Source organism: Staurois parvus, unplaced genomic scaffold (genome assembly GCF_062004578.1).
Source record: "Staurois parvus isolate SC_StPar_1 unplaced genomic scaffold, SC_StPar_1.0 ptg000973l, whole genome shotgun sequence".
Classification (NCBI taxonomy): Eukaryota; Metazoa; Chordata; class Amphibia; order Anura; family Ranidae; genus Staurois; species Staurois parvus.
This window is the reverse complement of record NW_028318769.1, coordinates 1,076,720-1,092,678: the sequence shown is the minus strand read 5'-3', so window position 1 is coordinate 1,092,678 and position 15,959 is coordinate 1,076,720. Positions and strand designations below refer to the sequence as shown.

The 15,959-nt window shown below is 44.1% G+C and overlaps 1 protein-coding gene across 1 annotated transcript in view; it reads right to left on the bottom strand.

Moving 5' to 3' along the window:
* Window positions 1-3,358: 3,358 nt before the first annotated feature.
* The window catches only part of TAPBP (TAP binding protein), a 42,913-nt gene continuing 30,312 nt past the window's right edge, over window positions 3,359-15,959 (bottom strand). The window contains exons 6-8 of the mRNA XM_089657184.1: window positions 13,944-14,033; window positions 12,381-12,427; window positions 3,359-9,310 (exon numbers count right to left, since the gene is read on the bottom strand). Of these exons, the coding sequence (XP_089513310.1) occupies window positions 9,290-9,310; window positions 12,381-12,427; window positions 13,944-14,033 (158 nt within the window). The 3' untranslated portion in view covers window positions 3,359-9,289. The remainder of the gene's footprint in view (window positions 9,311-12,380; window positions 12,428-13,943; window positions 14,034-15,959) is intronic.

Here is a 15,959-nt window from a genome sequence, read left to right as displayed (position 1 = left end):
CTACCAGTCCATCCCCCACAGTTATTACCTTTTGTGCCACTAGCCCCTCCCTCCTAGATTGTAAGCTCCAAGGATCAGGCCCTCCTATCCCTCTTGTATTGAACTGTATTGTTGCTATATTGTCTCCCATTATATTGTAAAGCGCTGAGCAAACTGTTGGTGCTATATAAATCCTGTATAATAATAATAATTCTCCGAGTAAAGACAATACAGCTTCCCTTGTACAGTGGATGGAGAGGTGTAATATCCTTATACAGGGTAATGGTCAGGAAATATGGGGCCTTCCTGCAGACCGGGTTGAAGAACCTCCCCCACTTGGGACAGAATCATCTATCAACAATCTCCCACAAGAAATCTATGAAGATAGATGAATTCCACTTTTTCAGACTGTTGGAATATTGTATGAGTTTTGTCTTACAATGGACAGATTATACAAGTGAAAAAAAAACACCTGAAAGACAGCATGTGAAATGCACTTAGTGTATTCAGGGTTGGAGGTGGCGGGCTGTCAGGGGTGGGCTCCTTGGCTTGTCTTGGTGCTTGGCTGTTGATTAGCTTGAAGTTAATTTGATCACTGTTAGCTATACTGTTTACCGTTTGCATTCTTTAGGATAATGTGATCAAGCTCTTACCTAATCAGTGTGGCATGTTTATCCCAATATGTAATAATTGTTTTTCTTGTTCATGTGGGGACTGCCCCTATTTCTGAAGTGTATAAAAAACCTGTATTTCTGTTCCGGTTTTGCACCTAAGCTAGTGTCGCCTAGTCTGTAGTGCAATGCCCAACTGTAGTACCTTGGTCCTGTGTCCCAGCGGTGAGGAAGCAGTTCTCTGATGGAAGACCCAAGCGGGGTGCCAGGCGGTCCATCACACCAATGTTCTGTTTCAAATGCCACTTTATGCATTGATGTACCTCCTTAGACTACTTAGACGTAGTATGGTAACCTGCTGACTTGACATCATTCACAGGCAGCATAAATCTTCGAAAATGTTGAATCCAATGCAATTTTACTTCATTTAACTGCAATACAGAGGATGTTTTTTCCAGTCTTTAGAAGTGTAAGAGGACTTTCCTGAACCCTGTCTCTGCAAACTACTTACACTGACTGAGGAAATATGGATGAAGTGGCAAGGGTCTAACTAGCACTAAACAGAAAGGGAGGACAGAGGAAGGTAAACTAGTTGTAGTAGCCCAAACCCACCACTAGATGTCAGCATACTACAAAACAATAATAACCTGATGTTGTTCAATACAAGACAGAAAAATGACATGAACGTTTGGTAGAACACCAACACTTAAAAATGTTTTTAAAGCCAAACATTTTTCTCTCAGTATTGGATAAAGGAAGGGTTAAAACATTGTTCAGTTTTTGTTTTGTTTTTTGCTGTCTTCACATTGAAAATATTTTACTTTACTCCCTGTCCTGGAGACATAAGAGGAAGTGAGAGGAGTTCTCTCTAGAGTGGGGGAGGGGGGGGAGGATGTCCCCAGGCAGTTGTCACCAAAAAAGCAGTCCTTTTTGGAGAATTTCCATTGCCTCCTGTTTCTGAGTATTTTAGAGTGTAGCTTTGACCAGGCTCTGGGTATATGAGTATTTACAGTACACATTCTTAATAAGTTGTTCAATAAGCTTTAAAACTCCTCCTCTCTGACCTCTGCAGCTGCAGGTACATTAGAGTAATTCATCCTCAAATTTCACATGAGCAGCGCTATAATCATTTAAGTCTTTCTCTAAGCAGGTCAGCTCACAATCCCAGTATTCCTGCCAGTTAATAAATCGCTGCTGGGATGGTAGAGGGGATGGCTGCTAAATCACTGCTAAGAGCCAGGAACAGAGATGCAGAGTCACTGCTGGGAGGGGGACCAGAGCTGCTGAGTCACTGCTGGGAGGGGGACCAGAGCTGCTGAGTCACTGCTGGGAGGGGGACCAGAGCTGCTTAAGTCACTGCTGGCAGAAAGGAGCAGAGCTGCTTGAATCACTGCTAAGAAGGGGGAGCAGAGCTGCTTGAATCACTGCTGGGAGGGGAAGCAGAGCTGCTGAGTCACTGCTGGAAGAGAGGAGAAGAGCTGCTTGAGTCACTGTTGGGAGGGGGAGCAGAGCTGCTGAGTGACTGCTGGGAGAGAGGAGCAGAGCTGCTGAGTGACTGCTGGGAGAGAGGAGCAGAGCTGCTTGAATCACTGCTAAGAAGGGGGAGCAGAGCTGCTTGAGTCACTACTGGGAGAGTGGAGTAGAGCTTCTTGAGTCACTGTTGGGAGGGGGAGCAGAGCTGTTGAGTCACTGTTGGGAGAGAGGAGCAGAGCTGCTTGAGTCACTGTTGGGAGGGTGAGTAGAGCTGCTTGAATCACTGCTGGGAGGGGGAGCAGAGCTGCTGAGTCACTGCTGGCAGAGAGGAGCAGAGCTGCTTGAATCACTACTGGGAGGGGGAACAGAGCTGCCGAGTCACTACTGGGAGAGAGAAGTAGAGCTTTTTGAGTCACTGCTGGGAGAGAGGAGTAGAGCTTTTTGAGTCACTGCTGGGATAGAGGAGTAGAGCTGTTGAGTCATTGCTGGGAAGGGGAGCTGAAATGCTTTAGCCACTGCTGGGAGGGAGAGCAGAGCTGCTAAGTCATTGCTGGCAGAGAGGTGCAAAGTTGCTTGAATCACTGCTGGAAGGGGGAGCAGAGTGTGCAGAGCTGCTGAGTTAGGCTGACCATACATTACACAATTGTCTTGAGAATTTTGCTTTAGATTTACAAAAAAACATATAATATGAGGTCAAACATAAACACTGTCAATTGCATCCAATTAGTCAAGCCCTTGCACTACATAGTTAAAGGTAAATCTAAAGGAAATTGGGCAGAAAATTGTTTAGTGTATGGCCGGCCAGCCAGCCTACACAGGGGCGGACTGACAACTCATGGGGCCCCGGGCAATAGGGGATCATGGGGCCCCTGTGTCCTTGCCCAAACTCAAAAAAGCCTATGAAAAAGGTGCCAGGGGCATCTCATGGGGCCCCCTATTGACCCTGGGCCCTTGGGCAGTGCCCAAGTTTCCAAATGGTCAGTTCGCCCCTATATATATATATATCATAACACTTGTATTTTTACAAACACACAAAAGGCAAGTACAACCAGTACAAATTGCAGCTCTGTAGTTCAGATATACATTTTGCGCAATTGTAGAAAGCCAAAAAGACCTTCACCATAGTAACAACGATGCCTAGGATGTCGGGTGTTCGTTCTCCCTTTGCATTATTTCTATAAAGGTGAACTTACACTTTAAAGCCCACTGACACCACATGCAGACACCTGCCTCATATTTCATTCACCCAGCTCAGCGACTGATAATTCTCCCATTAAATAACACAAAGACACCTATAGAAGAATCTCATCCCAATTTTATTGAGCAAACCAATGCACAGAAGAAAAAACATTTTTTTATGCCATTTAACAATCATGGATCATCTTATTTCTCTAATTAAATTAAAGGATAAATCAACAAGTTACGAAACAATATAAAATAATTCTGCTTGCAGCCAAACAAATGCATAAAAGCTAAAACAATGTATTTCCTAGGCACCCGAGATACTATACAGTGTGTTGATTGTTGATTAGGTATCAATAGAAAAGTCAATGAAGTAAAATGAACAACAACAGCGCTCTAATCTTCGTGCTCCTCAGTGTTACACTGTATCTGTCATTGGATGAGGTGCAGTCCTCTAAAGATCAAGAAATCTAAGTACTGTGAAGAGAAAACACAAGGGGGTGCACTGTCCTTGTGCATTACCGTTATACAAATTTATATATTCAAATTGTTAACAGATGAATAATCACAAGCAGATCATAAAAACAGACATTGAGCCAAATCTTTCAGCCCCAGACACTGGGGTCCTGTCCCAACAAATGCCCAGTTGGAAATAGTTGACGCGTTTCAGGAGACGTACTCCCTTCTTCAGAGCTAAGACAACTGGAGGTGCCAATACCCCATATATAGGGGAAATAACATGTGTAGGCTATCACCACACCCCCTCCGAATGGAAATGACAAGGGTGGGGCCCACCAAGGGCGGGGCCCACCAAGGGCCACCCGACGTATACGCCCCGCAGCTGATGGAATGCCTAAACAGAAACTCTAGATCGCACACTCAATAAGGGCCAATAGACTTTTGGCATGCTACAAATAAAATGCAATCTCTATTGCCATTCACATGGATATATGAAAAATTAGTGGCAAAAGGAAATATCAATATAAATATATAAAAATATCTTAAATTATGATGGTGGCCAACTTACGGGTATATAAAAATGTCCGGGATGGACTGGAGAGATGGTTGCCACCTCCAGCCACATGGCACGGCACAAATCGCAAGCCAAAGATCCATAACCACCAGAAATGCACCATCGCTGGTGCGCATGCGCACCCCTCACGTCTGGCGGAGGCGCACGCGCCCTGTCAGACCCGCCCAAGGGAAATAATCTGTTAGCAGCGCACCAGAAGTGTGTCAATGCAGTCGTGCATGACAGGGGCGGAAATGCACCAACAAAAAACGGGCAAAAGTAACGCCTATTAACCTGACAGAGGGAGATGGCTGGGATGCAAAGGGCTGAAAAAATGGTGGAGGAGGTGGAGAAAAACCACACAAAATTTGACCAAATATGCAGCATTGGCACAACACCCAGGGGAAATACATATAATAAAAATTATATAATAATAAGAAACGCACAAGAAACACATTTCAACACTATAAAAACATTTCAAAAACCATATAAATATATACATATATATATATATATATATATATATATATATATATATGAATGGGAATGTGGATGCACAAAGAAGGCAGGGGTAATAACAAATGATGCTGATTAAATGTAGGTAAAAAACAAAAAAAACAACAAACAAAAACAATACTATCTGTAATAACATCCAAATTAAAAGTATATACAGATCACGTGTGCACACTAAGGCTGGCCACACATGATACAATTTTCTTTAGAAAATTGCTTTAGATTTACCAAAAACCATATAATAGGAGGTCAAACCTAAACAACAATTTCAATTGTATCCAATTAAGCAGGCCCTTGCACTACATAGTTGAAGGTAAATCTAAAGGAAATTGGGCAGTAATTGAACAGAAAATTGTATAGTGTATGGTCAGCCTTACTAAATGTGCATGAGAAGGAGCCAACACATGTAGGACAGTCTTGCACTGACATGCCCGATGGACCAAAAGAGGGGGAGAAGAACAGGCCAGGAAAGGACCAGGCCTATCTGAAGGGACAGATCCCCCATGGGGGTCATCTGCCCTAGCACAAGGACATGTCCACATAGGGTCCCATGGTGTCATGCAAATGTACATGATAGGGACTAGACAACAACCAGGCTCGTAGGAGGTGTCAATATGCTAAAGTGCCCAACCAAAAGCCAAGCAGAACACCCCAATACCACTAATGGTCACAGTCAATACTGACACCCCTAAAACAAATATGGACTTATATCTAAATGAATCATACTAAAGCCTAAATGTCTAGCCTCAATGTTTCATGGTCTGCTTGTGAGTATGTACTTGTTACCAAATTTTAATACATCTGTATCGTGGTAAGGAGAGTGCACTCTCTTGTGTCTTCCCTTACCAATAGAAAAGTGTTGATGTGCTCTTAGAACACCATAGATCTCCTCCACAGCTGGACAGGCTGATCTCCGCTAATGTGATGATCAATCACCCACCACGTGGTCCTCCTGCCATGATGACCACACTCCAACCTACTCTCACTGGATGCATGTGCGACATAGAAAATCACGTGCCGCTTATTTACTGTAACTGTACAGTCACACAGCAGTTCAGAGCCTGACTCTGGCAATTTAAAAGGAGATATGTCTTGAGGAAAACAAGCATTTGATTGAAGCTCCCCTACACCTAGGCCATGTAGAAGTCCCAAGGCTGTGCCAATAGTAACATCAGTACCCTGGAACTGGCTAACAGGTAGAGGCCGCTTCTATCTAAGGCTTCTCACACGTTTCTGTTTCTTGGCAAATTCCTTTTAATACTGCAGGGCAAGGCACAAGGAAATCCTATTCATTTTAACTAAACAGATTATTCCTAATCAGGAAAAATTGCAAAAATCTTGTTGATGACATAGACCAGGGGTCTCCAAACTTTCTATACAAAGGGCCAGTTTACTGTCCTTCAGACTTTACAGGGGCTGAACAGTGGACATTGGGAGCATCAAATGTCCCAGCATCAGTGGGAGCAAACAATGCCCCATCTTTGGTACCAGTGAGAGGAATAGTGCCCCATTGTTGGTGTCATTGGGAGGAATAGTGCCCCATCATTGGTATCAGTGGGAGGAATAGTGCCCCATCATTGGTATCAGTGGGAGGAATAGTGCCCCATCATTGGTATCAGTGGGAGGAATAGTGCCCCATTGTTGGTGTCATTGGGAGGAATAGTACCCCATCATTGGTATCAGTGGGAGGAATAGTGCCCCATCATTGGTATCAGTGGGAGGAATAGTGCCCCATCATTGGTATCAGTGGGAGGAATAGTGCCCCATCATTGGTATCAGTGGGAGGAATAGTGCCCCATCATTGGTATCAGTGGGAGGAATTGTGCCCCATCACTGGTGCCAGTGAGAGGAATTGTGCCCCATCATTGGTGCCAGTGAGAGGAATTGTGCCCCATCATTGGTGCCAGTGAGAGGAATTGTGCCCCATCATTGGTGCCAGTGAGAGGAATTGTGCCCCATCGTTTGTGTCATTGGGAGGAATTGTGCCCCATCATTGGTGTTACTGGGCCCAGTTGGTGCAGAACATTTATTGAATGATTTATTGAACATTTTTTATATTTGATTTTTATATGCTGCACTTGACTGTTCCACTGATCATTTATTTATTTATTTTTTTGCTATAGGTCAGATTGACTTTGCACTTTATTTTCACTATAATATCATTCACTTATTTTAGAACTGCACTTTCTATATATTTAGTGATAGCACTACAATTGATCCATTGAGGACTGTGAATCCCATTTCCACAGGCAGATGGAACCTGTAGTTTTTCCATTCACATATCCTGTAAATGGATGACACGGTTGTGCGGGTGGAGCCGGAGTTTAAAAATATACAGAATGCTGCAGGGAGAAGAATTCAGGTAAACGTGGAAGGCATTTGAGGGTATAGGGCTGCAGAATGGTACCATGTTCCACCTTGCACCCTAAATACGGACGTTATATGAAACATGGTAGTAAAGATGGAATTGTCCTTTAAAGCATAGCTAAACCAAAAAAAAAAAAACTTACGAAGATCCTTTTTTTTTTTTTTTAGGCTTTTTTTCCCCTTGGTGATCCTGTAATTACAATTCCTGTCCATGGCCACCCAGGCTGGACTTCAAATATCTGCCTTTGTATATCTCCATTACCTGTGGTTGATTGGATTCTTCCATTTTCAAGGTTACGATAAATTTCACAAAGAACAGAAACTCTGTTGATGTGTTTGAATTCACATTACATTTCGTTTATCTACTGCTGACCCTTCTCTGAAAAGGCTAGTTGCCTGGCTGTTGTACCTACCCCCTAGGCCTCAATGGTTTCTGAGTCGCTGAACAAATAGTAGAGTGGAAGAGAAGTCAGAAAGCCCTGATCCGGGTTGGTGAGTTAAAGGGGGTTAGTTACCAAAACTGGAGAGTGCAAAATCTGGTACAGTTCTGCAAAGAAACCAATCAGCTTCCAGGTTTGACCCCTGGTTCACATATATGCGGCCGTGCGGGCTGCGTTTTGCGCGGATACGACAGCCCATTCATTTGAATGGACTCCTGTGCTCCATGACACGCAGGGAAGAAGTCCCAGCACTTCTTTTGAAAACGCAGCCTGCACTGGAACCTCAGTTCCCAGTACGATTGCGATTTGCAGTGTGGGCGACGTGCCATTAGAACTAATGGCACCCGCCTGCGGGTCCCCATTCCTCTGTTCTGGTGGTGCGGCTGCACGGATTTTCGTGCAGATCCGCAGCCGCACCACCCGCACATATGTGAACCTAGCCTTATGGTCAAAGCATAACTGAACAAGTTGAAGTTAGAAGATGATTGGCTACCATGCACAGCTGCACCAGATTCTGAGTACTCCAGTTTTAGTAAATCTCCCAAAAAGTATTGAAGCCTGGGGTCCATTTGACCATCAGCCAATCAGCATTTCCAAAGGTAGAGGCCAGCAATGGCTGCTTCCATGCTGGGTTTCCTTTACCAGAAACCCATCTGTGTCACCACCTGCTGGTCATGAGTAGTACTGCTGCTATTTCTTTCAATATCTTATCAGTACAGCCCAGCACAGGAGTGACACCAGAAAGGACTACACCACGCAGGGTGAGCATTATCAGTGTTACACAAATGGATTCCTACATGGAGAGCAAATTAAATTTTACGGGCTGCCCATAGCAACCACAACAGGTAGCTTTGGGGCACCGTTAAAGAAACTAGACTATCACACAGACATACACACTTTGGGCCCAATAAACTATCAGCAGTGCAATATTAAAATTGTGCAAACTGCGATTTTTTTTTTTTTGCAATTTTTTTTTTACTAGTTTGACAAATAATGATTCGCAATGCATATTCCTGTTGAATGTGACAAGTGCACCAGAAATATTGAAATCCTTATTCCCCATGTCACAAAAATGTTCCAGTTTGTGCATCATATTGAAGAGGCTGTGTATATTTTGGGCCCATAGAATAAGTGCATTCATGTGCCATGTAGTAGGTGGCGGAGGGAAACTATGGTCACTGCAACACCATATATCATTTGTCACAATTTGCAACATTTGTTGTGACAATTTTGCACATATTTTCCCTGTTGCAATTTTCCACGCTGCACCACCACAAATGTATCGGGCCCTCTGTGTGGCACACTCTCTCTAGGCTCGGTGGGGCCATTATGTGCAAAACAGTCACAAAAAAGTTGCAAATTGTAACAAATGATCTTTTAAGTCACCATAGTTTATAAAGAGTCCTGCGCCCCCTACTGGTTGTGTCTATTCTGTGCACCCAAAATATAGACAATCTCTTCCAATGTTGCACAAATTGCGACATTTCTGTAAAATGACACAGATACGTTTTTTTTCTTATTTCTGAAACACATTCCACAGGATGCATTGTGAATCATTGTTTATTTGTCACACTAGTAAAATATGTTGTAATCTGTCCCATTTTAATGTTGTACCTCTGACAGTTTATCAGTACGTCCCTGTATTGCACACACACAAACATACATACATACACACAGTGTTTGGGTCCGTTCTTCAGCGTCTGACCGATCTTTTACTCTCTTTTATGGTTTTTCTGAAATAAAAACAAACAGGAACCAAGGTGAATCACATTTTTCGGTCATTTAACCCTTTACATATTGTTATGACACACACACACGCACGCGCGCACACACACACACACACACATTGAAACTGAATGGACCAGTGTCTTTATTCAACCTTACCAATTATGTAATTACAGTGGGCATAAAAAAATAATCACCCCCTTTAAAATAATCACATTTTGTTGCTTTGCAGCCTGAAATGAAGACAGACCCAGTTTTTGTTTTATCCAGCTGTACTTACTCAGTGCAACTTATAACATCCACGTGAAACACATAACACCAACCACATATCAGAAAAAAAAAATATTCAAAAACAGAATCACTGAGATGGAAAATGGATCACTTCCTTATGTCAGTGTTTTGTTGGACCGCCTTTTGCTTTAATTCCAGCCGACAGTGCTGCACAGATAGCCTATGCACACTGCACACGGCTTTAGAAGATGCTATATCACGTACTGGAACATCCATTATAAACAAAATAAACTGAATGCTTTGCTGCTAATGTAAAATATACATACCAAATCAAAATAATTAAATTGAAAACATCAAATATACATAAAAACATGCAATCATAAAGATAAAATGTCCCTAGAAACAAGTTCATGTGGATATAAATTAGAACGGTGAATCCCCTAGACAAAAACAAACAGTTGTCCCATGGGGTGCGGGCACAGCCGAACTGCATATGAAAACTTTTTTTGTCCAGAGGTGGGCTTCAATTTTCTTGCCCATCTGTATGGGCTTGGTGCATTGTTGACACTCCAGGGCTCCTTACACAGGCACTAGGGAGTTCCTTCTCCAAAGACAGAGAGGCCTGGTATGTTTGTTGCCCCCCAATTTGTAATGATCATCTACACAAATTTCATCTACCTGATACTTTCAAAAATGGGCTAATGACAATATATGGGGATCGGTACCAGCCAAGCAGCAGGAAATGGAGGTTATGCTCCAAAAAAATATAACTTTCAGTTTCATTCAAACCAGAATAGGGGGGCTGGAAAAAGTGAGCCAAGGTTTTATTGGCTCTCCTTAACCCCTTCACGCCGGATCGTTCCGGCGTGAATAGGAGTTCCTGCGCCGGGAGGTGGGCGGGACGGGGCATGGCTTAGTGTCATGTGGCCGCCGTGATGTCACGTCACAGCCGGTCACATGATCGGGAAAGGTCCCGATCCAAAGAGCGGACTGGGACCTTTCCGTGAGTACCTCACATGTGTGCTGGGAGCGCGCAGGGCGCGCGCTCTCAGCACATATGTTTTTTGCTACATGAACGCAAATGTGCGGCCGCTCGGCGTCTAGGCCCAGACACCGGGAGGCCGCACATTTGCGTGCGGCCGGCATGAAGGGGTTAAGCTGCAATGGTGGCTGGATGGGATACAAAACAAAGTTCCGCTTAAAAGCCTCCTGTTTCCCCTGCTCATTGGATCTTCAGCTACAGTCCCTGCATCTAGGCAACACCCCTCTGACACATTTCACCCAGATTGGGCTTAGCCATAGAGGTATGACTATGCTGATGGGGCAAAATCAAATGTTAGTAGGCTATTTTCTCTCTAATCTGTATTCATTAATACAGATTCGAGTGAACCAGGAAAATACCACATTATGGCCACTAGACGGAGCTTATATACTTGTATACAGGAGTACCTCGGTTTACGAATTTAATGTGTTCTGTGGAACTTTTCGTATTGCAAAAAATTCAGAAACTGAAACAATGCATAGGAATGCATTGAAAACCAATAAATCCATTCCGGAGGTCAGAAGAAAGTAAAAAAAAAGTATTTTATCTGTTCAAAACTCTTTATAAAGTGCACTTTAAAGGCATAAATACTGTACAGGGACATGATTAACCCCTTGGCGCCGGCGCCTCCCAGCCCTTTAAGGGTTTCAGAAGCTGGGAGTTGGTTTTAGGGTCATGTGACCGCCATGATTTGCTGTCACGGCAGTCACATGATCAGGAAAGGTCCCAATCGAAAGAGATCGGGACCTTTCCGTGAGTACCGGACATGTGTGCTGGGAACTCGAAAGGCGCGCGCTCTCAGCACATATGTTTTTCTTAATTGCACGCAAATGTGCAGCCGCTCGGTGTCAAGGCCCAGACGCCAGGAGCACGCACATTTGCATGCGGCCAGCGCCAAGAGGTTAAAAATCACTTCGTAAATGCATTGAAAACCAATGAATCTGTTCTGGAGGTCAGAAAAAAGTACAAAAAAAGTATTTTATCTGTTCAAAACTCTTTATAAAGTACACTTTAAAGGCATAAATACTGTACAGGGACAAGATTAAAAAAAAATTGTAAATGCATTGAAAACCAATTAATCTGTTCGTATTGCGAAAAAAAATTGTAAACTGAGCCATTATTTTCAATGGATTTTCATTTGTAAACCAAAAAATTACGTTAACTTTCATAAGCAATCGTATTACTCCTGTACTATGGTTGTCAGCACTATCTAGTGACCATCATGGGGTAATCTCCCAATTCACTCACTTCTATATCAGGAATAGCATTTAACCTGGAGAGAAAATAGAATATGAATGCATAGGAAGTTTCACACGACGAATACCTCTGCACATTTTTTTTTTTTATAAATACACCCCTAGGAGTATGGGCCAATTTAGGTCTATGGAAGTAGATTTCAGGACAGAAGATGTAAACACGTCCCAATCAAGGGTCTCAATTCAAATTTTGAACTCCCTGCATTGAAGCTGAGTCCAATTCAGAGATCCCACTAGAGGCTCATTTGCACATCTCCATTTTTACTACAATAACAAAAATATGAAAGCGCAAGCATGTACAATTGTGGCCACACATAACAATCTCATGGCACGATCTCCCCTAGATTTGCTGACCATGGTGTAGTGCGTGGGCCTGCCTGATGGGATGTAAATGTAATGGATTGTTCAGGAATGCCTTTGCACTACAGAGATGTTGGTACATCTAGACGAGATTGTATGTCTGGAATATATGACGTATTACCGGCTTAATGGTGGAGTTTATGGACCACATTCTGGTCTTTGAGTGTTAGCTGATTATTAGCGTATTACCTGTTTGTCATTCGGTTCTGCTGGACCAGCGCTGAAGAACAGTTTAACTGCAACAGAGAGAGAGAGTAAGAGGGGAGTAAGTCTGTATGTACTATTACAAAGCAGAATGCTCATGAGACAGTTCTATCTTTTTCTAATCTTTTTCTAATAGTAGTACCCCCTTAGGAGTTGCTAAGTTTTTGGGTTCCCCTATGGTCCTACACAGCCAGGCAACACACATTTCCTTCAGATCTTGTACACAGAAGACAGTAAACAGTCCTTGAGCTTGTTTTTTTATGTTTTATTAAGGGGTTTTGGATTTGGATGGGGTAAGGGGTGTATGGGATCCCCAAGGGAACTGCAAACTGAGGGCAACTTCCTGAAGCTGTATCCAGGTCCAAAGACAGAACTTCTCTTCTTGGAGAGCTCTCCAGCCTCTCCTGGTGTACCAACCAAGACCCCAGATAAATGATCTTCTTTACCCAGCTGTCCTGGAGGAATCCCTGGGCAAGGGGATCCAGTGTCTGCTACTAAAATGGGTAACAGTCTCAGGTAGGGAGCTAGTCAGGTTTCCCACCTAAATGCTCTCTCCCTTTGTTTGGCCCAAGGGGTGCAGGATTATTCACTCAGTCCTCTTCCTGTGAGCTGTTGGGTTGGTAGCTGCTTTCAGGCCTTTTGCTGGGCTGGCTCCTTCCTTGGCACCACAGGCGGTCCTCTCTATGGGGGCCAGTGAGGCTGAGTGATCCTCCTTCCAAGGTCCCAGCCTGTAGGAAGGTCCCTTCCCACTGGGCCCCTTCCCAGGCTGCTGCATCTCAGTCTTCCTCACATCTTCCACCCGAACTCTCCTGCCTCTGAGCAGGACCACCCACTCTTAAGGGCTGTCCTGACCCTGTGCCAAGCTTCCTGCCTTGGGATTGGCCAGGATCCCTCCAGAGTTCAGACCTGTTCCACCTAACCCCTGCCCACTGAGTTCTAGAGACTACTCCAAGCCTTTTGCTATGCTGGCTCCTTCCCTGGCACCACAGGAGGTGGTGCCAGGGAAGGTCTCTCTGGGGTCAGTTAGGCTGAGTGATCCTCCTTCCAAGGTCCCAGCCTGTAGGTAGGCCCTTTCCCACTGGGCCCCCTCTAAGGCTCCTGCATCTCAGTCTTCCTCATATCCTCCACCCAAACTCTCTTTTCTCTGAGCAGGCCCATCCACTCTTAAGGGCTGTCCTGACCCTTTGCCAAGCCAGGATCCCTCAAGGGTTCAGACCCGCTCCACCTTACCTCCACAGCCCACCCACTGAGTTCTACAGACTTCTCCAAGTCTCTAGATCAGGGGGAGGTATCAGTGAGCTGATCTGCAGAGCCCCTCAGTCCTGACCCAAATTTCACCCTCGAACTATCACCCAGGCTGCTACTCGGCCCTGTATCTAAAACCATAATTATCTAGCTCTCCCTAGCTAAGTAGGAGGGTGCTACACTATGAAACAAGGGATGCTTAACTATATATATATATATATATATATATATAGTATGTTCCGTTACATTTCAGAAATAATTGTAAGCCTATAATCCACGTTAAATTGTAATTTTTTTACTCACATTTCCTGTGGAGGTAACTCAGAAAACCGTACAAGAAGAGGGCAGTCAGGAAGAGGTACATCCCGTCCTCAATAGATGGTCCCAACACACCTGGAAAGAGAGGAAAAAAGAGAGTCAAAGGCTGTAGGCTGTTTATATTCTCTCCTTGTCTGCATGTCAGGCTAAAAGTCAGTATTTTAGTGTGTCCTATCTCCTGCCTGTGCTGAAAACAAACACTTAAAACATTGTCAAACATGGATACTATCAGGATTACATAGAAGAAGACTAGAATTGTTGTTAACCCCTTCCCGCTGCCTTCTGGTCAACCTTTAACCTCCCTGGCGGTATTCCCGAGTGTAGCTCGGGGTAAAATTTCAGTACAAAGAGCGGTAACCCCAAGCTACACTCGGGCTTACCATGCGGCGTTGCTCAGGGAGTCCCTGCAGCACTTACCTTGTCCTTCACTCCCACGATGTGTCCCCTGCAGCGTCCCCGGCCATCTCCTCCAGCCGATGCCGGCATCCGGCTTCCGTGTTCCGGTCCCTGTGATGTCGGGACGTACGGGCGCCGGAACCGGCGGCAAATTTGAAATTTTTAAAAAATGTCATTTTTTTAAAAATGATTATTATATAGTAAAACATTGCTGTTTCAATGCATTTCACATATATTTTGTCCCGAGTGCTTTGTCCGGCGCCCTGCCTGCATTTTGACTGTTCTTTCTGCCTGGAAACTTAGAAAAGTCCATGGCGTCCAAAAAGCGTCCCTTTATGTCAAAAGCGGTTGTAGACCGGCTAGAGAGCAGCGTTAGTAAATCAGAACCACTTGCAGAATTGAGTGATAATGATTCGTGGGGGAAATTCGTCATCAGACACTGAAAACGATTTTGCGACTTTGCTCAGTGATGTGTGAATTTGCCTCTGTATTTCAAATTTCAGTGTTTTTGGTTTGATTATATTATTGAATTAAATTTATTATTATTATATTATTATTTTTTATGATTATTAAATTATAATTTATGATTTCGTGTTTCAAGTTTTATCATACCCGGAATGTTTACTACTCTTGTTCGGACAGATTTCAGTGAGTTATTCCTAAAAATTACAGCCTACAATAAAAAACTACATATTTCCATGCAAAAAAATGGCACCGCTTTCAGCACAAAAAAATCGGAAATAATCATACCGCCAGGGAGGTTATGCAAGCTTTAATGCCGGAGTGACTAACTGATCATGTTATCAGTGTGACTCTCACAGGATCCGGAGCCCATCCTGCTGGTATGCAATCACAAAAAGAGCTGTCAGAGAAAACTCAGTATGCTGTGAGTGCACTCTCAGTCAGCACAGAATCTCAGACTGCCATGTGTGGCGTCTGGGCGTTAAGACCCACTTTTTTGCATTATAATGGAGGGAAAAGGTTAATTGGGGCGATTTTAGAAGATTAGGGGAAGTCAATTTATGATCATTATTATTATTCAGGATTTGTATAGCCCCAACAGTTTGTGCAGTGCTTTACAATATAAAGGGAGACAATTACAATACAGTTCAATACAGAAGGAATAGGAGGGCCCTGCTTACGGAGCGTTGGGGAGAACCTCTGGGGGAAACGAGGATGAAAAAATATCTGGGGCTCCTATCAGATCACATACTCATCAATAGCATGCAATGCCCTATTGCAGCAAGCAAAGCTAGCAGACTATTAGCATTAGTCTTCTCTTCCTGGCGCCGGCATCTTCAGTGTGGGCACCCGGCTATGACAGCCTGCGGCTTCACAGCCGGGTGCCCACTGCACGTGCGCAAGAAGCGCTGCGCTTTGTGAATGGCCCCGTTGTCTTCTGGGACCTGTCATGTGCCCCAGAAGACAACGGGAAGGTAGAAAGGAGGACAACTCTGAAGAAGTGGGAGCGGGTACCTGTCAAATTCGGGTACCTGCCCTGTACTCCTGTACTATGTCTGCAGTCTCTGGTCATCTCCTGTACTATGTCCGCAGTCTCTGGTCATCCCCTGTACTGTGTCCGCAGTCTCTGGTCATCCCCTGTAC